Source organism: Sebastes umbrosus, chromosome 9 (assembly GCF_015220745.1).
Source record: "Sebastes umbrosus isolate fSebUmb1 chromosome 9, fSebUmb1.pri, whole genome shotgun sequence".
Taxonomy (NCBI): Eukaryota; Metazoa; Chordata; class Actinopteri; order Perciformes; family Sebastidae; genus Sebastes; species Sebastes umbrosus.
The window spans coordinates 18,204,723-18,230,878 of NC_051277.1; the positions used below are offsets into that span (position 1 = coordinate 18,204,723).

The 26,156-nt window shown below is 39.6% G+C and overlaps 2 protein-coding genes across 3 annotated transcripts in view; both read left to right on the forward strand.

Moving 5' to 3' along the window:
* Positions 1-882: 882 nt before the first annotated feature.
* rom1b (retinal outer segment membrane protein 1b) lies at positions 883-8,175 on the forward strand. The gene is made up of 5 exons (XM_037779284.1): positions 883-1,665; positions 2,748-2,990; positions 3,914-4,101; positions 4,554-4,800; positions 7,031-8,175. The coding sequence occupies exons 1-5, from the start codon at positions 1,516-1,518 to the stop codon at positions 7,259-7,261; spliced, it is 1,059 nt and encodes a 352-aa protein (XP_037635212.1). The 5' UTR covers positions 883-1,515; the 3' UTR covers positions 7,262-8,175.
* Positions 8,176-9,285: 1,110 nt separating this feature from the next.
* Positions 9,286-26,156, forward strand: part of ccdc88b (coiled-coil domain containing 88B) — a 58,116-nt gene continuing 41,245 nt past the window's right edge. Inside the window, exons 1-7 of one of the 2 annotated variants that reach the window (XM_037780601.1) lie at positions 9,286-9,363; positions 11,904-12,052; positions 13,333-13,441; positions 22,285-22,354; positions 22,544-22,602; positions 23,831-23,914; positions 24,791-24,931. In XM_037780601.1, coding sequence (XP_037636529.1) covers positions 11,922-12,052; positions 13,333-13,441; positions 22,285-22,354; positions 22,544-22,602; positions 23,831-23,914; positions 24,791-24,931 — 594 coding nt within the window. In that variant the 5' untranslated portion in view covers positions 9,286-9,363; positions 11,904-11,921. Of the gene's footprint in view, positions 9,364-9,626; positions 9,996-11,903; positions 12,053-13,332; positions 13,442-22,284; positions 22,355-22,543; positions 22,603-23,830; positions 23,915-24,790; positions 24,932-26,156 lie in introns of those variants that run through there. The other variant, XM_037780600.1, reaches the window with a different exon arrangement.

The following is a 26,156-nucleotide window of genomic DNA, read 5'->3' on the forward strand; positions in this document are numbered from 1 at the left end:
CCTTGCCATGTTGTTAGCAGTTCCTCCAAGCTTCTCAGATGGTTTCATCTATATCAGGGATTCTCAAAGTGGGGTCCAGGGACCCCCAGGGAAACCTGTTAGGGGAAGTTTTTTCTTGCCACTGTCGCATAGAGTACATGCTCATGGGGGATCTCTTGTTGGATCTCTAAATCACAGAGTACGGTCTTGACATGAAAAGTGTTTGAGATAACTTCTGTTGTGTTTTGACACTATATAAAAATACATTTAATTTAATTGAATATTAGTGTACTTTAAATTAAAGGTCCAGTGTGTAAGATCTGGCGGTATCTAGCGGTGAGGTGAGGAGATTGCAACCAACTGAAGCCTCTAACGTGTGCCAAGCGCGTTGGAGAGCTACGGTGGCTGATGCGAAAATGCTAATGTCCCTCTTTAGAGCCATTTGGAGCAGAGCCAGTGCGTAGAGTGTGTGTGTGTACGTGCATTTTCATCTGATAATACACCAAAGAAAACCTACTTATTAATATTATATTAACATTTGGGACTTTAGGGCCTGTGTAATTCATTCCTCTCTCCTCTTACTGCATTTCTTTGCCTTATTACACAATCAACATTCAGTACTGCTGACAGTAAATTAGATTTTCTTGCTCATTTTCTCACATCTCATGACATTGTTTAGCCTCAGCTATGATATCTACTCTGTCTCTGAGGCATCCATAGTGTCCAGCCTGTGCTGATGGGCTTCAGGTAAGTCCACCTGTCATAATAGTCCAACAGTCCCTCCCATACTACGTGTCTATCAGAACAAGTTTGCTGATCAGACACTGGCCTGCTTTCCCATTGGCCCCTGGACTTTAATAGGATCCCAGGGACTCTGTTGGGGGATTACGGCTCCAAACTCTCGACTTTGGCCAGTCTTGGTGTCCTCCAACCATGGGAACAGCGGTTTAGGGGGTCGCCGCACATGCACAGACCCAGACCCAGAGGGGCGCCATCAAAAGACGACATCACGTCAAGAGGAAGAGATCAGCTTGAAAGGGGGGCTACGGCGGTGTGACACATCGACTTGAGGCGAAAAGCTGTCATCTCTGGAAAAAGGAATACTTCACTCTTTTCTTCGATACTTCATTTTCTGACTATTATCTCACATTTTCTGTGGTTTTGCAGCACTGATTTGGATTATTAATCATCCTTTTGGGACAATTTCAGCATCCAAGTGAATCTTTTGGATTATCCTCTGAGGTCGACTGTGTCCTTTACCTTTATCTGAGGGATCTACCTGCTTATCCCCTCCACCTGGAACAACTTAGATGAGCTCAACCTGCTAATAACTAACCAAACAACAAGACTTGCATTGACCATTGTGTTTCTGCAAGATTGAAACCCACTTGTGAACTCTGTTGGGTTTTGTCTCTTTACATGCAGCTGGCCTCCTCTGGACTGACACTACATTTTTGACCAGAATTTACTGAACTCCTTCCCCTTCTCTTACTTTTCTCTTCTGTCTCTGTGTTGATCGGTGCATGGTAGTGAACCATGGTGCTGCTGAAGATAAAGTTCACCCAGCAGCGGCGGGTGCATCTGGCCCAGGGCCTGTGGCTGCTGTCCTGGATGACAGTGCTGTGGGGGGGCATCATCTTTTGTCTGGGGGTTTACCTAAAGACAGAGCTGCTCCGTAGGGCCGAGGTAGAGACACACAAATTAATGAATAGTCAACTTAAAGACCAGAGGGACAAGTTTAAATACACTGGCATGAATTAATTCAAAGTTACACAAACATAAGTTTATGTGCTCAGACCTCGTGGTTGTTTACTGAGTCTGCTGTGCCGGTGCTTATCGGGGACTTTTATTTAAACTTGGCTCGACAGTTTAATCCACAAATACAAACACGCAGCACACACAACACTAGTGTAAACATGCATACAGGGACTCTCAGGCACACTCATGCATGTTAAGTCATGAGGACTTTGTATGTTAAAATGCTGGTATAAAAATCGAAAGTCTTTGGGGTTCAATTTGTATTGAATTTAGTTAACGTGACCAGCAGGGTGAAGGTTATGACTTCCACCAGCTAGGCTACATTGATCACTGATTGATTGTGATAGGTTGCATGCATTGATATCCAGCAAAGCTGCAGGCCACAAACACATGCCTTCAGATAGTTATTGATCCCATAACCTCATGGTTGTGTAGCAAAGTGTTATTGAGTTTGTGTAGAGATGGCTCAGATGAGTGAAATACGACCAACAAAATAGTGTCAGGAAGGAGGACGATATAGACAAATACATCATGTAGACAAGTTTGATTTGCACTTTACTTACTTAACTTGAAGAGATCATTGAAAGAACTGATTATTCCACATCTATTATTTGTCCTAAACTCACATTTGGCTGTATATATATTGCAGAATGATAATATTACAAGGTGGCAGTGCTTTTTTAGTAGTTTATAAAACATTTTTAATGGTAATCTTGAAACAACAATGGGACAAAGGTGGCTGACAAGCTTTTGAAAACTCAGCCAATAATAAACTCTATAATGGACTTTTGCTGTAACGGGGCAATGAATTAAATCTGTCATCACATTGCCATTGCAGTCTTTGCATCCAGCGTCTCAGCAGCTAATTGAATCTCTTGGCTGCCAAGGTCATTCTTTAGAATAGATTAGGCTAATTGAATGCAGGATTATTACCAGCTGGAGTGCGTGCAGGAAATGACAAAGTGACCCGCTGCTTTATTATCTTTGACTGTGCTCTTCTTTTTCTTGAGGTGATGGACAACACAGAGATCCACGTGGTGCCCAACATCCTGATGATGGTGGGCCTGGCCTCCATCGGCACCAACTGGATGGCCAGTCGCGTTTGTCAGGACTCCTTGGACCCAGCCCGCTTCCCCCGCTGGAAAGTCCTTCTGCTGGCTTGGTATGCCGTAGCTGCGGTGCTCTGCTGTCTGCTCATCGCCGTCGTGGTGCTCAGCTTCTGCCTGCAGGGACGCCTGGAGGAGTCCCTGAAGGTGGGGTCACCAGTAATGATTGGAGGGTGACAGGTCAAGGGTTAGAGTAGTTGTCAGGATGGCCTTATGGTAAAGAGATCTGTCCCATAACAGGATGGGGGTGAAAACACAAAATGAAACCTGCTCCCCTCTAAGCTGCTGTGGCTGAAAGAGACAGCAAACTGTCTAAAATGAAAGATGAAAATGGAAGAGTTTAGAGAAAAGAGCTCATATTCCTGCAATGAATGCAGATAAGAGTTAAAATACAGTAAAGAAAATGAAACAAAGTCATACAAACAGAACAAAACATTTACCATTTTCTGGTCATTTCAAATGTATAGATTTATTAACCAGCAACATAGTGAAGTATTAAAGCTTTCATACTTGTTTAAATGTTGCATTGAGACAAGAAAAGTCAGCCCTTAAAATTAAGAGTTTTAAAATATTTAATTAGTTTGCAATACAAAACAAACCAGACATCATCTAATAAAAATAGGTTTATTAAATTAGACAGAAAATCTTTATCATATGTTTATCTTTTAACAGATACAAACAGAAAGCAGATAAATAAAAGTGCAAAGTCCAAATGTTTTTAATATTGACTCACTGACTCTCATCTTCATGTGTGCAGTCCTGCAGCCAAACATAATAATTGATATGATCATGGTCAAAGTGAATCAGCATTAGACTCAGAATTTGAAAATAATTTTACTGGCAATAGAAATTTGTTTTTGAAGTGGCACACACACTCACACGCAGACTAGCATCATACACATAAAAAAGAACATGCATAGAGTTAAGAGCAATATGTATAAATTTGTACATCCTTCATAACTTAGTCATCAGGTTTATTTATTAAAAAACAGCTGCACCTTTGACACACTGTGCAGTAAAACAATTTTGGAAAACATCAGATAAAACATATTTCTCTTTCACTCTGTCAGGTCGGCCTGAGGAATGGTATTCGTTTCTACAAGGACACAGACGTGCCGGGCCGCTGTTTTCAGAAAGAGACCATTGATCGTCTGCAGATGGAGTTTCGTTGTTGTGGAAACACCAACTTCAAGGATTGGTTTGAAGTACAGTGGGTCAGCAACAGATACCTGGACTTCACCCACAAGGACGTCAAGGAGTGAGTGGATCACAATACAGGGAGAAACTGCACTGATGAGGGGTACACAGGAGAGAGAGTGGAGAAATCTAGATGAATGGGTAGACTTCACATCCAAAAAGGTCAGACGATATGTTACGGAGAGGATGGAGGGAGAAAGAGAAAGATGTGAAGGTAGATGAGGAGTGTATTAAAAATAGATCTGGCCTTTACTCTTGAAGAGAATGACAGAAATGGATGGAAAGGTTGGTCATGAAGCAAGCAGAGAAAGGTTGGTCAAAGATGAAATAAGTGAAACGGAATGAGTGAACAGAAAGGTTATGACATGATGACACTTAGTAGAGAGGCACTGCTCATTTCTCACTAATGTTAAGTGAGTATTGAGCTAAAAGTCAGGCCTTTAACTTCCCTCTTTCTTCTCTCATTTCTGTCTTTTTGTCTCCATCATCTGTCCCTCCCTCCTCTGCCTCCAGTCGTATCCGGAGCAACGTGGACGGCCGTTACCTGTTGAATGGCGTTCCTTTCAGCTGCTGTAACCCGTCCTCCCCTCGCCCCTGCCTGAGGTACCACCTGACGGATAACAACGCACACTACAACTATGAGTACCAATCAGAGGAGCTCAACCTGTACAGCCGCGGCTGCAGGCAGGCTCTGACTGAACACTACATGGAGCTGATGAACTCAACTGGTCCGGGTGTGCTGTCAGTCATCCTAATACAGGTGAGGCACATGATGGCATGAACATAAACACTTCAGGCATTCTGTAAATAGAGGAAATACAGCATCCAAGGCACAAAGGATTTCATTTAACTGCATATTTAATGATATTGATGGCACAGAATTACACACCCACACATAAACCACCAGAAAGAATCCCTCACAGACACGCATTGATTTCTGTCTTTTAATCAAACATGTACTTTCACTTCTTTGACAAACAAAAGTATTGACGCCGCATTCTCAAACGAGACCTCATGCTGGAAACAGGACACTCTGAAACACATGTTTAACAATGCATCATTACACACCGCCTACAGCTTACCAAATAATCTATACTTTTAAATGCAGCAGCTCTGTATGGTGTTGTTTTTCTAGTCCACCATGATTGAGATAGATGGCTGACAAGTTAATGAGGCCTCAAGCTGAGTTGTAGATAACGTCTAAGTTTTAAGTAAAGACCAAAACCTGCTGCTTTGAATCACGTAACCCCGAGATCAAACAAAAGAGGGAAGAGGGTGCATAAGATAAACCTGAAAATATGTTTAACTTATCTTGCTTTAGGTGGACTGCAGCATTGTTTACTTTATGTAAGAGACCGTATGACAATGATTGGAGTGCACGTTGGTCCTTAAGTTTCACTTTTTAGAAAATACTGCAGACTTTAACATAGTGTGCCCTGACCTTAAAGGTACAAATGATAACACTGATAACAGTTAGCCACTAGATGTTGCATTCTCCCTCCCCGTTACATTGCATTTACTTCACAACAAGTGGTTGCCAGTTCCTTGTCTGATGTCAAGGGATGAATTTTTCATGGTAGGGTAATGAAGTCATTTAGTATTTGGGATTGGTACCGTAGTGAAGCCGGGCACTGACCATCATACTAATTTATCAGATTTTTTCATCACTAACTGGCAACTTGATCATTGACGACCCAGAGATACTGCGTGATACCAACGTTTTTTTTTTTTTTACTATTGGCTCACAAGTCTTGTTAGAAGTTGGAACCAGGCGTCAGACATCTTCCACAGAGATAAATAAAACATTCATTTTGGACCCGCCAATATTTTTTAAATGATTCATTCACAATTATAATCATTTTTTAAGGAAAAGCCATACTTTTATTCGGCACCTGTCTAAAGGCTCTATGGATGTATTATTTTTTTTAAACTGATTCGTCTACATAAGAATGTTATCAATTACCTTTAACCTTAACAGTTAACCTTAATACGTTGATGAAATAATATTAAATGTTTGACTCAAATTGACTCTATCTCATCTTCATGTGTGCCATCCTGCAGGAAAACATAATAATTGATTTGATCATGTTGATTCTTCCATAGGCAAAGTGAATCAGCATCACTATTGATTTGGAATCAGAATTTGAAAATAACTTTATTGGCAATAGAAATGTGTCTTTGAAGTGGCTCACACAGTACACACTGACTAGCATCATACACATATAAAGAAATATGCATAGCGTTAAAGGAACAGTGTGTCACATTTCAGGGGATCTATTTGCAGAAATGGAATATAATATTCATAAGTATGTTTTCATTATTGTATAATCACCTTAAACTAAGAATTGTTGTGGGAGCGGGTCCTCTTCACAGAGTCCGCAGTGTTGCTCCGCCATGTTGCTCCGCCATGTTTTTACAGTAGCCCAGATCGGACAAACCAAACACTGACTCTAGAGAGAGTCTTTCAAGTTTTTATGTTACCTGAAGGCCACCGTAGTTCTCCGACACTTGTGGGATACTGCTGTAACGTGAGCCGCAGAGTGCAAAACCGTGGTACCGCCAGCCGCCGTCTGACTTCTGTTGCTCCTAAAGTAAAGTTATTATGATAAATATGGCTTCTGAGTGAGGCAAACGGCGTTATCACGGTTTTGCACTCGGCATTACCGCAGTCTTGGAAAGTAAGGAGTGAGCGGAGGGGTACTCAGCTGGTTGCAATCTGCAACCACACCACTAGATGCAAGCAAATCCTAAACACTGTACCTTTAAGAGCAATTTGTTCAAATATGTACATCCTTCATAATATTTTGAATACATTTGTGGCTGGAAGCTGTCAAGACTTCTTTTTTATGCTAATAAATCTGTAACATGATGGACTGAGAGTTGATGCTTCTCTTCAGGCATCAGTTTCTATGAGCCTCTCAATTCATTAGGTGACAAAAAACAAATTAGATGCAGTTTTTACATAATGTTTATTGCTTCTTTCCGTCCAGCTGTCGGTGCTTTTGAGCTTGCGCTACCTGCAGACGGCCGTGGAAGCAGCCATGGCTCTGGAGGACCCAGCGGGCGACAGTGAGGGTTTTATCCTGGAGAAGGGTATAAAGGAAACCATCGAGGAGCTCAAAGTTAAAGCCCTCATCCTGCTAAAGTTTGGGCAGGTTGACGCCGAAGGTGAGGCTGGAGACGCCGAGAAAGCTGAGAAGGAAGCTACTCCTGCCAGTTAGAGCGGGACAAATATTGAAATATGGGCTTAGGAGGAAGGGATGCATGGGGTGGGAGGGATGTGTTTGAGGTTTCTTGGTTGTGTGAGTTGGCAGGTGGCAGGTACAACACCTGTTGGGATTTGACACATTAGGCTTGATTTACGCTCCACCAATGCAGCAGCCGCAGCTTCCTCGCACATGGCCATAACAAGGGGAATCTTATCAGGCCCGGCACAGACACCAACACAAACATCTCCTCTGTGCAGGACCTCGTGAATGTGTAACCATCACAGGATCTGTTCAGGAGATGTGTAGTACTTTTTGTTCTAACTAGAAGACATTCAGTTTAAAGGAGCGTATAGCGTTCACACAGACACAGACACATATTTAACACTTTTGGCTCAAATTTGGCAAAGTCCAAATCACATGATGCTGAGGTTCATCCCGTGTGCACTGTATTATTGATCTCACGGCTGTAGAGTTTGTACTAAACTGCAATGAAATGCTTAAGAACCTGTTAAAATGGCACATGAATTATATATTAAAGGTAGAAGTTTTTAACTGCTTCGTAGTGTCGGCTCCCTTTTGTACTTGTTATAATAATAGAGGAGTATGGGTTATCTGAGTTCAGCAAGGAGAGTTGGATTAAGTGTGTGTGCGTTTGTGTGTATATGTGTGCGTGAGTGTGTTGCCCTATATGAAGCTGTCATCTTGTCTATTCTGGCAGCTCAGAAACAATCTGATAATCCTGGTGTGGTTAATCCCAGAACTGCTGCACAAGCGGTATCAGCACTCAGGAACACACGCTGTCATACAGGGACACACTGATACAACATGTTGGAAGTTATTTGAAATGCTTTGCAAAGAATAATATCGTTTATGATCTGTCCTAGACTGTGTTGCTCATTCTTCTTAAATAAAACTCTATCACAGAATAAGGTTGTTTTATTTCAGTGGTTGAAAGTCTTTAATTAGAAACCACCAGAGGTTAATAAAGGAGTGAAAATATAAGTGGTTTCAGGTCACATCCTTCAAAAAATATTACCTGTAATTAAATAATTGCAGAGAGGAGGTCACTTACTTAGTTTGCTTAGATAATTAAAATTATAAAGCCTTTACGAATTGAAAATGAAAATAAATGAATTAATGAATACACATTTAAAAAATAAAACCAAACAACATATTTTTATGATTAATTAATTTGTATTATTAATAATGATTTTATTCTTATTCTTATTATTCTTCTTATTTTTATTAGCATTATTAGCATTTTTCCGTCAGTTATTACAAATTTAAGATTCACAGTAATTAAGTGAAAGATGACACCTATTTTGGACCATTTGAGTACATAAAAAGGGTTTGTATTGTACACATAGTCCTCTTACACATTAATGATAATCAGACTAGAGCTGCAACAACAAGTCGACTAATCGATTAATCGATTGACAGAAAAACAACCACCAACTATTTAGATAATCGATTAATCGGTAAAGTCATTTTTCATGCAAAAATGGCAGAAAATGCTGTTTTCAGCCTCTCAAATAAAGAGATATCCTGCTTTTCTCTGTTTTATATCATATTAAACTGAATATCTTTTGGTTTTGGACTGACAAAACAAGACATTTAAAGACATCACTTTGGACTTTGAGAAACTGGGATGGACAAATTTCAATATTTTCAGACATTTTAAAGACGATTAATCGATTAATCTATAAAATATATTAATCGTTAATGAAAATGATCGTTATAGTTGCAGCCCTAAATCAGACTGGTTAGATATTGAGATAAATAGATGTGTAGCTAATACAACAACAATAAACCCACATCACAGCTTGAGTCTTTGCAAAATGACACAAATTGTACTGCAGATACAGAGATCATTTCTTAAAATAGTGTTCACTGCACAGAAAGTACAGCACCTTTAAAAATAAATATAGGACTGCTTGCACTTCCTCCAAGTTTTTACGGAAATAATGATGTAATGCATACTTTTTTAAATGGGCAATTATGAAGTTTGATTTTAAACCAGCAGAGGTCGGAATTGCACAGTGCTTGAATCTGGCTTGAATATAACAACACTAAAAACTCCAGTCTAGACTTTAGTCATTTTCACCTGAAAAACAGTAAGTGTTTTTGCAGAAATAACACAGAAGCAAACACTTCCACATAGCCGTATGTACATATTGATGATATTCATTTAAAATGTGTCAAGTATAAAAAAATAGGCCTGTTGTCATATTGTTTAAAGCGCACAACAGGAAATGAGGCCCAAACCTGCAGCGTCCTAATCAACATTCTCTATCTCTGCACACCAAACCCAATGCAACTTTTGTCATTTTTTTGTTTATTTTTAGTCAAATAGTATATTTAAAGATATCTGTGCATGTTAGCCAATGTGTGGAGGACGTGTGAAGACTTCGGCTTAAAAAAAAGCAAAAAAAAAGCGACATGTGCGTTTGGAAAATTCCGGTGTGGTTTTGCAATGAAACTGTCACACAGTCAGAGTCAGAGAGAGGAAGAGACAGAGAGGTGGAGGGAGGGGAAGGGCCGCACAAATGTCAAACTACTTCACTTGACGCAAGATGGATCCTCTCTCTCTCTCTCTCTCTCTTTGATTCATTACATACAACGTGTTGATAGTATTTTTTAATTAGCCAGTGTTCTGTAGTGTTTCACAGCTCTCTCCTGACACACAATGGACTCTAACATTATGGAGATAATAGAGGAATTCATGGAGAGTGCGTTGGCGCAATGGGTACGTCATTTATCATCTATCACTTCCAGTTAGAGAAGAGTTGCATTCATGCCAATAATATTGAATTGTAAAGGTCAACATTTTCTAGAGGAGGCACAGAGAGGAGGAGAATAAGGCAGGTGGATTGTGTGTTGTGTAGAAATCCACCTTGGACAATGACCAGTAAAACTTTTATTTCCAGTCACAAATAGTTATGGCATTGTATCTTTTAAAACAACCTGCTTTCCAGTTCTATTCACCCAAATAAATATAAAGTAGGAGTTGAATAAACAGCAACGAATTGCCTAGTTACTGCTTTCTGACTGTTATGCACAGCAAAACAAACACCCTACTTCTCCTTTTGGCAGCTTCCCTTGCCTCATAATGACCTGCCTTTTTTTCTCTCCTTAAGCCTCGACACTTCCGTGTCCTTGGGCTGTGTCTGAAATGCTTATAATACAAAATGATTTACTGTGTAATCAAGATCTCACCGAAATCAGTTGAGGATTTGTTGCCTTTTGTAACAGACTGAATTTCCCCATGGGACACCTCATACACTTTAATATGTTACTATCAAAAAGTAAGCACAACAAGCCAAGTATACCTTTCTGTAGGCCTTTAAGACGAGAATACTTCATAATACTTTTCTTAAGTATATCTCGGTTAAAAGATTATGTACAAGTAGGTTTATAAGCCAAGTATAGACTTTTCTGTATACTTGTCAGTATGAGCCAAGTATACTTAGAGTTTTCAGTATACTTGTCAGTATAAGCCAAGTATACTTAGACTTTTCTGTATACTTGTCAGTATGAGCCAAGTATACTCAGAGTTTTCTGTATACTTGTCAGTATAAGCCAAGTATACTTAGACTTTTCTGTACTCTTGTCAGTATAAGCCAAGTATACTCAGACTTTTCTGTATACTTGTCAGAAGGATCCAAGTATACTAACACTTTTCTGTATACTTGTCAGTATAAGCCAAGTATACTTAGACTTTTCTGTATACTTGTCAGTATGAGCCAAGTATACTTAGAGTTTTCTGTATACTTGTCAGTATAAGCCAAGTATACTCAGACTTTTCTGTATACTTGTCAGTATGAGCCAAGTATATTTATGTATACTTTTGTTAAGTATATCTCTGATAAGTACATAAAAAGTAAACTGAAAGTATACTCTCTTATTTTAAGTTTAAAAGAAGTATACTAATAGCACACTTGAATAAACTTCTTTTTTGGTAAGGACAATCAGCCCGACTGTGGATATTTCCCCCATTCTGGTCAATGAACAGTATTTAAAGTCTAATGTGATCCTGTGCTGAACCTTGTGGGGATATTCTCTTTATTGTTGCCATCCTCCAAAGAGGGGTCAGAGGTCAGGTTCAACAGGATGCCTGCAGCAGGCAGAGTATTTGTATTATTTGCTCAAGGGCCCTTCAGCAGTGTGGCTATTCACTAGACCAGACACAAGCGCTTTCACCCTGCTTCACATTATGTTGAAGGACATCCGCTCTCCTGCCACCCTGTTTACCCTGTCGCACAGGGTCTCGAGCTGCTCTGCCTCACCTTATCAGCTTGTTACTCTGTTTACCGACAGTGCAGTTTTTAGAAGGTGCAGGTAGGAATAAACCTCATTATATTGCAGTTTGCATTGGCACAGCTCTTCTTAGCAGAGAGAGACCTTGGCTGCCGTCCTGCTTGGCTGCCTGTCGCTGTGAAGTGCTTCCCAGTGTGAGAGCACAGATCCCACCTGTCCAGACAGGTGCACCGACTCAAGTGGCTTCCTGTGTGAAAACCTCTCCATCTCCCTCCTCGCCTCTCTCTCTGTGTACCTTCTTTCTGCTCCTGTCTCTGTCTCCCTTGTCTTTGTCCACCTCCTGGTACAAACTCACTCCACACACACACACAATATAATCCCTCCCTGTCTCTCGCAGGTTCAGCTGTTTGAGAAGATGGTGGAGAGGGAGGACGGCGTCCCGCTCTACAGCCAGTACATGGAAGTAAACTCAATTACCCAGAGTACCCGGGATCGTTACATGAGGCTGACCAATGGGATTTTCCTCAATGAGATCATGAGGGTCATGTAAGATTGATCAAGATTTTCTTGCTTCATTGCCTTGCAGCCATAAAACAAGCTGCTAGACAACAAGGGAAAATAAGAACTAATTGGATGATTTCCCAGTCAATCTGTAATGCAAGAGGTCCGTTTGAACTTGATTATAAAAATAAAAACATAACAGTCTAAAGTGCCAATTTTCAACCATTTGTGGAAAATGTTAATGTAGAAAACCGAAAAAATAAATGTGTGTTACCTTGCAGTTAGTTGCAAAAATTGGCCTTGGCTTTTATCAACAAGTCGAAAAATGTCGAAGTGGGCCCACAACCTGTCCTCCATTTAAATTAAAAGCCCACTTTGAGAGAAAAAACATTTAAAATCATTAACATAACTAAGTATGACTTGCTTTTAGAAAAGGATGTTGAAATAGCTCAACAACTATTGGATGGATTGCCATGAAATGTTATACAGATATTCAGGGTCCCCAGAGGATGAATCCGACTGACTCTGGTGAAACCTTGACTTTTCCTCCAGCGCCAACATGAGATTAACATTTATGTTTCTTAATGAAATGATGATTTCACTTGATTTATTACCTCAGTAAACATTGTAAACATGAGTTTATGGTCTCAGTCATTAGTTTCAAGTCTTCTTCAATACAGCATGATGTACATTTAGTAAATTATGGTCCCATTTAGATTCAAATAGACCATAAAGCAGGGGATGCTTTAGAGCGTGGCTACCTTGTTATTGACAGGCCGCTACCACGGAGTTGTCTGTGTTTTCGTCTTACAACTTTAACCCTTTCACAGTGTGTTTTCAGTTCATGAAAGTTAATTGTAACATTTTAGCTGCTAACAGACGTAGACTCTTAATACTTCACTTGCATAAGATTTTATATAACATTAATCACATTCCCGTTAGTAACCTCGCATTGTTCTGCAACATGTGTGAAAATATTGACACAAATTTCCAGTGAATCGTGAAATGAGCTCCTGCAGTCACCTTGTTAGTCATCTCCGCTGAATTCCTTCTCTTCAGCATAATAAAACCGTTTTTTTCTCTCAACAGACAAGATCTGAGTCAGTATTTGCTGAACAGCTGATTAATATGGCCTGACCTATGCCACGTTATTTCAACAAATAATTGCATGTGGATTCTCACAGCCTGCTTCTCAGGCTCATTAAAATTTAATTCACTCTGCTTAAATGCACCGGTGCATGAGAATTTCTCGTGGTGGTGGTGCTGTGCTGTTTGATCATGCTGCAGTAAATACACCGTTGTGTCTTTTCTGTGTTTGTTCCCAGAGACCCGAACCCCAAGGTGGAGCGGCTGTACGACAGCGAGAACGATGATCACATGCTGAGAGTCCAGAACTTTTCTATTTTAAATCGTCACATCAGAGCCTACTACCAGGTAGGGGAGAGCCACCCATTGTCATTCTGTTGCCAGGGGAACAGCTTTGGTCCAAGTGTACTTCCCGTCAGCTACTACATTAACAAACATTGCAACAGGAAATACAAAAGGACCCATTAAGGTCTATATGCTACCTGCCCAGTATCAAGCGGCAGATAACGTTAGCAACTAGTGAACAAAGTTGAGCAACTGCTAAAGAGAAAAACATTTTCTCAGGAGATGTTGAAGACAAAAACAGAGTTAAAGGAAGATTGTATATTGGACTTGCATTCATCAGGTAGACAGAAACACTACTGTCTGCTAACACAGTCTTTGTTGTGTTTCAGGCTGTTCATAGCTATACCTACGAAAAATCATTCACATTCATATATCTCCCACAAAATCAATTTGTATGTAATTCATGTAATCGTGAACCAGGAAATATAAAGAGCGACAACCGCCACGTAGAGAGGTCGGGATGGATGGGCGTGTCAAAAAACACTGGACTTCCACCCAGGAGACCGCTGTTAGTGTCCTGTGTTAAATCAGAAGTCAACGTTGATTTATTTGTCACGTTAACTTCCTTACTTAAAGCTTCAGTAGGAAGAAAGTTTTTGGCATCATTGGGCAAAAATTCCGTAATAACCTTTCAGCATATTGTAATTCAAGACGTCTGCACCTCCTCATGGCTCTGTTTTCAGGCTTTAAAAATCTAGCTCTTGACGGGAGACATTGGCCAATCACAGGTCATTTCAAAGAGAGCGTTCTTATTGAGCGTTCCTATTGGCTGTGCTCTGGCTGGTGGGCGGTGCTTGGTATTTACTCAACAGATCTCAACATGGCTGCGGGCGGGGTAACTAACTTTCTCATTTTACAGCTAAACCGTGCACTACAAGATGTTTCTGTAAACATTTGAGGCGATAAATAGGCATTACAATAACAGAATATTAATTCATGTTTGATCAGCGCTGCCTAGTTTGACCATTCGATCAGAGATCACGAGTGAATGGCAGCCGGCTCATAGATAGATAGATAGATTGACTTTATTGATCCCCAAAGGGAAATTGAGGTGTTACAGAAGCAATTTACGTACATCACAAAAAACGTGCATCACTCACATGGCAGCTGGACGGCAGATTCCAGCTCGGCTCTGATTGGTTGTTTTCCTCCGGTCTGTGAAATCTTGCAGATGCCATTAGGAGCAACGGAGGACACCGGAGAGCACAGAAGCACATGACTTTTTTCAGATGACATGTCTCATGCACTACTGTCAGGATATAGTGACTGTTTTTAATCATATCTGCTCCATTTCTACCCAGTGCAGCTTTAAGTAATGCCACTTCTGTAGATATTTTAACCCAAACCACGATATTTTCCTAACCCTTTAATTCCACTTTAATTCCACTTTAATTTGTGCACTGTGAATGTGAATCAGACCAAATAGAAAACAAACCAAAAGTACAAATCTTACTGTGATTCGGACTGTGAAAACGGCCATTGATATCACTCTCATGTTTGTCCGTTCAAGTTATGAAGCTACAGTTAGCAGTCATAGCTTAGCACAAAGACTGGATACAGGGGGAAACAGTTAGCCTGACTAAATCCACCAGCTCCGTTAAAGCTCACTAATTAACATGTTATATATTGTTTGTTTTCTCTGTATAAAAAGTGTAAAAGCAACTTCCTGGAGTCTCAGACAGACTTGAATGTCTGTGTAAGTAAAACCTCAACACAGCTTAATTGGATATTTTGATACCTTGTCAGACTCTGGCATTAATATCTCAGCAGTAAGGCGAGTTATCACACAGAGAGGTAACACTGAGACACACACTACACTTGGATTGAGCTCCATCGGTGGTTTTCCGAAAAAATGTCTTGAATAGCTTTATTCACTTTCTCTAGCATTTACAGCTAAAAAAAAAAAACACGGGTGTTTTGGCTTTTTTTGTGGATGGACTGAAATGACCGTCAGCTCATTATAAATAGAAAAGTCTTGTAAAAAAATATCCTTCTAAAACATAACTCAGGGCCACACCAAATGGCGAGGGAGAGAGGGTGATGGAGGAGCAGTTGTCTAGCTGTAAGGTAGTAAAAACAAGAGGACAAGATGAAGCTCAACTATCAGTCTCAACACGCGAATGTTTCGCTTGAGGATATTATAGAAAGTTTGAAGTAGATGCAGAGGGTGACGGAGCATTCGCACGAAAGAGAAAGATGAAACAGGAAATTTCCATCCTCAGTAGACGTGTCCCTGCTTATTATCAAGCAAATGGGGTGAGAAAAAGTGGAGGAGTGGTGAGCTGAATATTTTAGCTGCAGATGTGGTTAGGGGGTTTAGGAAAGGAAAGTGAATAAAAATCAAATAGCAGTATCATGCATTTCATAATGCGCGTTGTAGGCGCCTGTGGCGTGGAGGAAATGACACAATTCTTTCCCCGGAGGATGATTCAAAGCCTCTTGTTCTCAGCAAAACTAAAGGAAACCTCCCCAAGCGCTAGTCAGGTGGACTGAACATGCGCTGCCTAGCTTGCCACACAACATAAGCAACACGAGTCCATAAGGTTTCACTTCCTAATTTTCAGTGAATCACTAATGTCCCTTGAAAGCTCAGAGCAGCGCAAGACACCGGCGATAATTGGGAAGCTCAAATCTGTCGGTGTTATAGAATTTCACCTGGTGCACTCAGAAGAGGCTCCAACGTTACTGTGGACGTTTAGTTCCACATCCGTCATGGTTTTACTTCTCGCTGCCTTTTTTTTTTACGTTGCTTTGCTGTGTGTGTGTTTAAGTGTGTGTGTGTGTAAGAGAGAGAGAGACACAATGACAAGAGTGTGGTGAGTGTAAGCCACAGCAACCGTCTGTAGCCTGGAATCATTTTCTCACCTCACCTCACGCCAGCTTCTCTAATAATAACACAGATGCTGTATACTAGATGATACAGACGTGAAGGCAGAGCACGTCTACAGATATATACAGATGTTTATCCTCATCTGTACTGTACAAGTGTCCTTTAAAAACACAGTGTGCTCCGTTCTGTTTGTTCTGTTTTATCACTTTCTATACTATTCTGTTCTGTTTTATTCTACTCTGTTTGTTGGCTCCTCTTCTTTGTTCTATTCTATTTGTGCTGTTCTAGTTGAGTTTGTTTGTTCTATTCTATCCTGTTTGTTCTATTCTATTATTTTATCCTGTTTGTTATATTCTATTCTTTTATTTTCTATTCCATTATGTTTGTTATTTTCTATTGTATCCTATCCTGTTTGATCTATTCTATTCTATTCTATCCTGTTTGTTTTATTCTGGTCTATTCTGTTGGTTCTATTCTATTCTATTTGGTTCTATTCTGTTCTGTTTGCTCTATTATAGTCTATTCAGTTTGGTTCTATTCTATTCTATTCTATTCTATCCTGTTCGGTTTTATTCTATTCTAATCTGTTGGTTCTATTCTATTGTGTTCGATTCTACTCTATTTGGTTCTGTTCTGTTCTTATCCTGTTTGTTCTATTCTAATCTATTGTATTATATTCTGTTCTAATCTATTATGTTGTGTTTTATTCATTTATTTTCTATTCTGTTGTATTCTGTTCTATTCTATCCTGTTTGTTCTGTTCTATTATTTTCAGTTTTAGTCTATTTGTGCTATTCTAGTTGAGTTTGTTTGTTCTATTCTATTCTATTGTGTTTGTTCTCTCCTCTTTTATTTGATCCTGTTTGTTCTATCTTATTCTATTCTATTCTACTCTGTTGTGTTCTATTGTATTGTGTTCTATTGTATTGTATTGTACTGTATTGTACTGTAATGTATTCCATCTAAGAGCCTTTAATGTCTCTGAATGGAGACACTCAGCATTCAGCTGTGTGTTAATGGGATTTTAAATGTTAATTCCTCTTGCCTTCTAATGTGTTGAGCCTCTACATTTAAAGATCTCTGTCCTCAGTAAACCCAGATATTTTTAAGGCCACTGAACATCCAATAAATGATGTTTGAATTAACATAAAAAATCTACAGATGAAATCTGGTTTGCACATGTGAATAAAGGCAAAAAGTGAAACAGCCGATAGAAGCATTGTGAACATCAAAGCTGTCTGCGTGTAAAATGAAAATCACCGATCTAAACAACATAAAGTGGAATTATTGATAGAAAGATGGAATTTGGGAAAGGATAATGTTGCAGACGGATTTTAATTCTCTTCAGTTCTGCAGCCAGCAGCTTGATGAAAAATGTTATTCCAAATTCAGGACTACTTTATTGAACAGTAGACTCACTGAGGGATAAAGGCTAATTCCTTGTTTTTTTACTATATTGTCTCCAGAAAAAGGAATTAACCTTGAGAGAAACTCGCCTGGAAATCATATAATAGCAGATATAATTGCACCATGTATTGGTAATCTCGGCAGGGTCTATAATTGAACCAAATGATGAAAGTATAGTTCAGGAGAGATTTGAGCAAACACCCCCCCAGTACATATTTTGGCTGAATGATGCGAGGACGTTAGCGCGCCAACAAGCAGCTTCTATATAATTTCCAGTCTGGCTAATCTCTTGCAGAAGCCTGTTTGGCATCATGAACCATGAGCTGCACGATGACCAACACAGAGCTGCAGTGGCTAATATCCTACATGCCCTGAAGGAGCACAAACTTCTGGTTGGCTGCACATGTTTCTGATGCCAAACGACTGCCTCTTGGTACATTGCCTTTCTCACTGTACCACAGTTTATAAATTACAGTAAGCAGCAGAGAGAGCTGTAATTGTGACTCGCCTCTGGTGATTTTGCACCGATGGTTCGCAGGAGGATGTAAACAGGCTTTCAGAGCAGTTGGTAAAGGACCTAGCCAATGTCAGAGTGTGGCTCTTTGACAGAAACATTTTTTAATTAACAGGGAAATTATTCTGAAAAGTAAAGTAATAAAGTCGGATGACTTTGCTGAATTAGCGAAGTCATCTGTCTGACTGCACTAGATGGCATTGTAGGAGGAGCAAAGCACTGCAGGTCCATATGACAAATACTTGTTTATTGCTGCCAGAGAAGCCAGGTTTCTGGACGGGCGATGTCCGAGGCGTCTGCTGTCCAGCTTGATTAAACGTCATTTAGAATCTGCCAGCAGATTTGTCCAAGATCTTGAAGCAGGAAATACAACTGACCACACAGTGTACTCTTCAACACATTGTAAATGCTTTTCTAGCACAGGAGCATAGAGACATGGAGATTCAACAGCTTATTTTGATATTTAATTTGAGGGGATTTTGACATTTAAAGCAGCAGTGGGTAGAATTGGAAAAATATGACTAAAAAAATTTATTTTTTATAAAACTAGTAGTGCATGAGACAGGTAATCTGAAAAAATCATGTGACTCGGTGTCTTCTGGTGTCCTCCGGTGCTCCTAATGGCATCTGCAAGATTTCACAGAGCGGAGGAAAACAACCAATTAGAGCTGAGCTGGAGCCTCTGAGCAGCTGTCAATCACTCGCAAACTCCGATCAAACGGTCAAACTATGAATCAATATTCTGTTACTGTAATGCCTATTTCCCGCCTCAAATGTTTTCAGATACATCTTGTAGTGTACTGTTTAGCTGTAAATTGAGAAAGTTTGTGACCCGGCAGCCATGTTGAGATAATCTGAGGAAATACCAAGCACCGCCCACCAACCGGAGCACACTTTCTCATTTTACAGCTAAACAGTACACTACAAGATGTTTCTGAAAACATTTGAGGAGAGAAATATGCATTACAGTTACTGAATATTGATTCATATTTGATCAGTGCTGCCTAGTATGACCGTTTGATCGGAGGTCGCGAGACATGTGATCAGTCAGTGACAGCTGCCTCCGTTGAATGAACAGCCAATAGGAACGCTCTCTCTCAATGAAAAGACCTGTGATTGGCCAAAGTCTCCCATAACGGGTTGGTTTTTCTAAAGTCTGAAAACAGAGCCATGAGGAAGTGCAGAAGTCTAGTTGTCTCTCAGAACACTTGAATTACAATATGCTGAAAGGTTATTATGGGATTTTTGCCCAATGATGCCAAAACTATTCTTGGCATCTAGGTTATATTTTCATTCATATTTGGAAACAAAAATAGCTTTTCTGTATTAAACACAAACCCTCAGGTTAGATGAAAAGCTGCATACTTACCATCATCAAAACAATTTAATTTACAAAATTACACACAATGTTGCTCCTCCCCCACCGACAGAGTATTTTGCTGACTGTTCTCAGATAACATCAGAGAGCATCTACCAGAAACAACTGTGTAGCACAGCACAGGTTTACTGAATTTAGCTGGTCAGCTTTCTCCATTAGAGCTGTAAATACTAACACTATCAGACAATTCTCCAATCTCTCTTAAATCACAGTTGAAATCATGGCTGAAACAAAACCAATCATGTGAGCATTAACCAGAAAGTCCTTAAAATTGAGGATTTTATCAAATATTTTGTAAGATGCAATGTTTTTAAATGGCAAGTGCTTTTAGTTTTCATGCCATGTTAACTCTCTGTACCTCTGTCTGAATTTTAACACTTGATACCGTAACTCTTCTATGGATTTTCTGGCCCAAGGATGCTGATGAAATTTAGCAGTCCAGCTAACTCAGGGACAGTCAATGACTGTCCATTGTCCCTGTAAAATAAATAAATAAATAAATAAATAAATAAATAAATAAATAAATAAATGTCACATCAAACCAACTACAATAGTGCACAACCTTGCAATTTTATTGACACAAAATGTAAGGATTGTCTGGTCGGTGGAAGGAGAACACGGAGGCCGGAGTAATCTTCACCCGGTGTATGTTTTATTTGAAGTTTACATAACACAAACAGGCAGTTCAGGCTGGTTTTGGTGAGGTTGTTAAAACTAAACTATACAAAAATGAAAAAGAAACAAAATGCTTGTAAAAAACTTTCAAAAGAACATAAGTCAACAAGAAAAGATAGCTTCCTCTCCTTGCTTTTAAACACAAAGCTCCTCCTACAGACAAACCAAACAATGTCTAATCATTATTATAATTGTCCCAACATAGAAATATTAACAATATAAATTGTTTAGGGTACTTAAACAAATCCCCTGAAACAAAGGAAAACCCCCTCTCCTCTACTCAACATGGTACAGTCCGACTCCCCTGTACTGTGAAACACATTGGAAGCTCTCACTTCCTGTTTGGCAGTTTGGATCCTGACCAGCAGCTAGTACCTATAGATGGGAGCTCATTTACAAACATTTGATTGTTTGATGTTGCATTTAACTCATAAATGGATGAATTGTTATTTAATTAACAATGTAAATACAGAAATTACCAGAAATGACTTGAAGCCAATGTAGTCTGAATGACCTCCGGTCAATGTTGGAGGTTTTATTTTGTCATAATTGACTGAGCTCCTGATAGTAAAACTGCTCATATTGAGTTATGAAACTGTGTCCTCTCCAAAGAATTTGAATGTGTGGCACATCCAGAGAAGAGTGAAAGCTCCACTAAAGCTGGTCTGACTCTTGCCAGGGTTAAGTACTGTATGTTTTTTGCCTTTATTTGGTGGTGAAATGAGGGATGACATGCAACAAAAGAATCCAGTCAGACTTGAACCTATATGGCTGCACAATTTATAATTTTTTTTATCAAAATTGCAGTAGGTGCAATATTTGTTAAAGGCGAAATGTGTGTAAAATTCCGTTTAAAATTAAATATTGTGGTGCTGCAGAGATGTCCTGGCCTACACATCATATTCTACAGACTTAAGAAAACATCTTTGTTTGCTACAGATCCCCGAAAAAATCACACCATAATGTGTTTTTCAATCAAAATGAGAATAACGATGTCAAAAATATCATTCACTAATATTGCAATATCAGTCAAAATAATCACAATGATATATTTTTCAAAATTGTGCAGCCCTAGTCAAACCGGGTTATTGCAAATATTGCAGTTATATGATGAGCGCCTTTAAATCCTTGGCCGCCAGGACACTCTATAAACAAATGTTTTGGAAAAGGATCCCTTAAATTTAATTATTAATAAATTGTGACCAACATATATTCTAAACTCTTTGGCAGACAAAGATTGTTCCTTACTAAATGTCATTACACCTTCTGTGTACAGCAATATCTCTGATCCAGAGGGAGGATTGGGACGTTACAGTTGCTCTTATTTACAAGCATAGAGAAATATAAAAAAAATAGAAATAAAGAAGTATGTAACATGTAAATTATCGACATAATACTACAATATATAACGCAATATATGTAAATAAATAAATAATACAAATAATTAATGAGAAATATAAGAAATGTGTACAAATATGTACATCAAACACATACAATCTATAACCACAGTGTAAATAAGTCAATTTAAAAAACAACAAACCAATACTGATAACATCTGTGACAAGCTAAAATCAGCCAATAATAAAAGTCATGATGATGTACCCGTCAGTGTTTGGTTTGTTGCTAGTGATGGTTCTGGTTGTGCATGACGTCAGTTGTTAGTGTACCGTGTCTTTGCCGTCACATCACCCATATTATGCATCTCCTTTAACCACAAGGACAGCAATAGAATCAGGGATTTTGTTATTCAATCATCAGATTTGTTTTTATGTTTTATTACGTCTAAAGAATACTGAGAATTAGCTACACTGAAATATCTTAAATCTAATTTGTACAAAGACTCCTTGACCTGGAAGGACGATCAGATATCAGCTCTTTGTTTACACCACAAACTGCAGGAAGCTGGTGGAAAGTTTGTCTGCTGTTGTTTATCCAGACTCACTGTGGGCAGACTGACAGGCTGACAGGCAGGCAGGACGGGCCGGCCGATCACTTGAGGTTTTTTATTTCATGTAACTCTTCACATTTATTCTGTTCTTCAGGAAGACCTGCAGCAGTTGATACTGATGCCTCTCCCAAACGTTGCCATTCTGGGGCAGGACCCCGTAACAGGTACAAGATAACCACATGATCCTATCAGTGCCACATCTCTCAGCAGCTAGAAAGTAATTACACTTTATATACGAGTCCATATCTCTGCTATCTGTGAGACACATTAAGGTGATAATGGAGGACGGCGGTAGGGGGTAGAGATGATGATGATGATAATGATGATGATGACAGTTATTTCCGTGTCCTCAGAGGCCGCCGTGGAAGAGCTCAGGCGACTGCTGCTGCTCTTACTAGGATGTGCTGTGCAGGTGATCACACACTCTCACATGACCGTCACGATTTTTAAAGGTCGATAATGACGCCCGTATCGTTTCACTGAACCTACGGACGACCAGTATTTTGTATTAAATTTTCAGTATTTTACATTTTTGTTTGTCCATCTTTTGATCCAACACTTTGATGCAGAGTCAAATAATTATTGGATGGATTATCCTTGGTCCACAAAGAATGAATCTTAATAATTAAGGTGATGCACAGACTGTGTATCTACTGTAGGACCAGATAATTACTTAAATAACTCTCACACTGCAGGACACTGCAAAAGCGCCATCTTAGATATACATTATATGGGGAGTATCTAAATTGACATAGAAAAGCAAAGTGTCAGTGTGCTGACTTGACTATGACTTGCCCCAAACTGCATGTGATTATCATAAAGTGGGCATGTCTGTAAAGGGGAGACTCGTGGGTACCCATGGAACCCATTTTCATTCACATATCTTGCGGTCAGAGGTCAGGGGACCCCTTTGAAAATGGCCATGACAATTTTTCCTCGCCAAAATTTAGTGCATGTTTGGAGCGTTATTTCGCCTCCTTCGTGACGAGCTAGTATGACATGGTTGGTACCAATGGATTCCTCCATGCCAGTATCTTCACTCTGAATCCGCTACAACCTAAAAATTGCAAGTTGCGTTAAAGAAATTAGTGTCGTTAAAACAAATTTGCGTTAAAGGGTTATTATTGTGTTAACTTTGACAGCCCTAATATATACATATATCTACTGTATGTGTGTATGCTGATATAGATGTGTTTTTCTATGAAGTATGCTTTTTCTTTGTCACCTTAGATACTCACCACATAATGTATATATCTAAGATGGCGCTGTTGCTGTGTCAACTTTAGTCTGATGAAGTGTAGTTCACCTTGGGTGCAATAAATAAGTGGACATTGGAGCCCTGCAGTGTGTGAGATATGTATTTGTTTATTCCATGATGTGCTCACTTTCAGCTGCTCTCTTTGATTTGGATGTGCGTCTATATGCCGTCCAGATTTTTACTTAACCAACACTTCACTCAGTTCATGACAGGATACCTCTTATTATTATGATTATATTATTATCAAAATAGCTGTAGATTAATTTCCTGTCAATTGACTAATTGTTTCATCTCTTGATTATACTGTATTCTATATATATATATTGATATAACACACACACACACACACACCTGACTCCATTTCATCCCTGTGTGTCTGCAGTGTGAGGAGAAGGAGACGTTCATCCAGCAGATCCAGTCTCTGGACATTGAGACCCAGGCAGCCATTGCCAGCTGTATCCAGCAGGTAGTACAGAATTAATCAAATCAAGGATCCTCCTAAATATAAAAGGCATTCAGCGACTGACCGTTAGTATGAGGAGAAATTATCCAGAGGAGACATTTTTAAGAGGATTTTTGTTCCGAAATATGATTTAGCACAGAATTTCTTCACTGTCTGGCCTGTAGGCAGAGAAACTATTATAGCTTCTGCTGGCGCTTCAAGTAAGTGTGAAAATGAGCTACTTGTTATTCTGCTGGCAGCCTCCTAAGGACCTCTGGGTGCCCCTTGCTGCCACCGTAGGATGGATCCTCCACCCCTCATGTCCACCTCTCCACCTCCACCTCTGTCACATTATCCTCTCTCCTTCATCTTCTTTCTGTCATACTCCGCTGTCCTCTCCAATACAGCCTAAATGCCAAATTGTACTCTTTTAAAAATGCCCCCCCCCCACCCTCCCCGTGAATAATTGCCAGCATTACAAAAACAGCATGTTGCATACCAGCGTGTCTGAATTACAGTAACAGCATGTTGCCCACCAGCCCTTTTTGTGCCAGGTTTCTCAGCCTCATAAATCATAGAGGTGAGAGGTGTGGATGGATGCACCCCCTGCTTGCTGTTCATATGCCTTCCACCCGAGGACTTTTCAAACCTGTCTACATAATCATTAGTTTTGCATGAATCAGTCAGGCATTTTTGGACGCGCTTCCCTAACTGATACATTCCCAAAGAAATGTGAGAAATGGTGTTTTCCTTTATAAACAGATGCATCTCTGCTTGGTATTCTCACACACAGCCTTCACACTGCCTGGGTTGTTTGTCCCCAGATCTGCCATTTTGTGTCAGGTTTCCCAGACGCACATTGATCTTATCATGTGACCTGAGAAACTGTCCTTGCTGCAGGTGACTCAGGATCCTCGCACGGTGCTGCCGCTGAGGTGGGAGGAGCTGGTGGAGGTTGAAGGTGCTGACTTAGAGGTGGCGTTCTGCTCCATGGCCAAACAGATCCAAAGCCTGCTGACACAGAGAGACACACACCTGGAGGTATACATACACACACACATACACACACACTTAAAGGAATAGTTTGACATTTTGGAAAATATAGTTTTTGCTTTCCTGCAGAGAGCAAGGTTATAATAGTTTTGGATTTTCAATTAGTTTTCATTTTATTTTAGTTTTTGATTTTTACAATTTCATTCTAGTTTAGTTTCAGTTAGTTTTCAGAGTGAGTTTGCTAGTTTTAGTTTGGTTTCAGTAGTGTTTGTTAGGGCAAGGTATGATGTCTCAGAAGTAGGACCTGGATGCTTCGAAGCTTCGACCGTTGCCATGGTAATCATCCTCCAAATAAGTATTCAAAAGCTTTGGGGGTGTTTTGTATTACTAAAGTATAAATCCCAAAATATCCCATGAAATGAGGAATAATCCCACAACATCATTCATTATTCATATTAAACATTCATTATTATTAGTTATTCTCAGACGGATATCGCTGTTTGTTGTGTGTAGAGGTGTGTGTAGAGGTGTGTGTACAGTCCCGCGGCAGCAACACTGAAACGGGGGAGATGGAGACAGAAGTATGTAGCTATATACATACAAAATACATGGAGAACTGTGTAGGAATGGCCATAATGTTTAATGTTTAATCTTCGTGCTACTTTAGTGAAGCAATTGCGACATAGCGCCACCTCCTGTTATGTCAAGTCAATTCCTTTTCTGTGGTTCAACGTCACAAAAGTTGACAGACGTCTCCTTTTTTCGGTTGTGATATATGAGAGCTAAAAAACGTTCTGCCATTGTCAAAGCCATTGTTTTACTGCTTAGTTTTTCATTTTACATAAGAAAGTAGAGATAAGTAACCTAGGCCAGTAGTGTAGCAGTAATAATAATAATTGTAACGCTCTTGTCAAACTGAAGCACTAAGTGCTTTTCAGATTATAACATTTACAGAATGAAAATTAAAAAATCTGAATCCCATGTAAGCCCTCCCTATATAACATACAAATATTAGGAACACAAGAGCACATATATCAAGCAGCACTGAGCCCATACATAAAATGGAGGTGCAATTGCCAAATAAGAGAAATAACTAATAACACCGTGGGTTGGTTTTCCTCCTGTCCTCCTCAGTTTTTTGAGTCACCAGCCGCCACTGATACAGCATGATGTTCATTTAGTAAATGATGGTCCCATTTAGAGTCAAATACACCATAAAGCAGGAAAAGGTTTAGGGCGTGGCTACCTTGTGATTGACAGGTCGCTACCACGG

Bases quoted from the DNA above. Each gene is read 5' to 3' on its own strand.
- rom1b (XM_037779284.1), top strand. From the start codon at position 1,516: ATGGTGCTGCTGAAGATAAAGTTCACCCAGCAGCGGCGGGTGCATCTG. The intron at 1,666-2,747 runs GTAGAGACACAC...CTTTTTCTTGAG, and splicing joins AGCTGCTCCGTAGGGCCGAG to GTGATGGACAACACAGAGAT. The intron at 4,801-7,030 runs GTGAGGCACATG...CTTTCCGTCCAG, and splicing joins TGTCAGTCATCCTAATACAG to CTGTCGGTGCTTTTGAGCTT.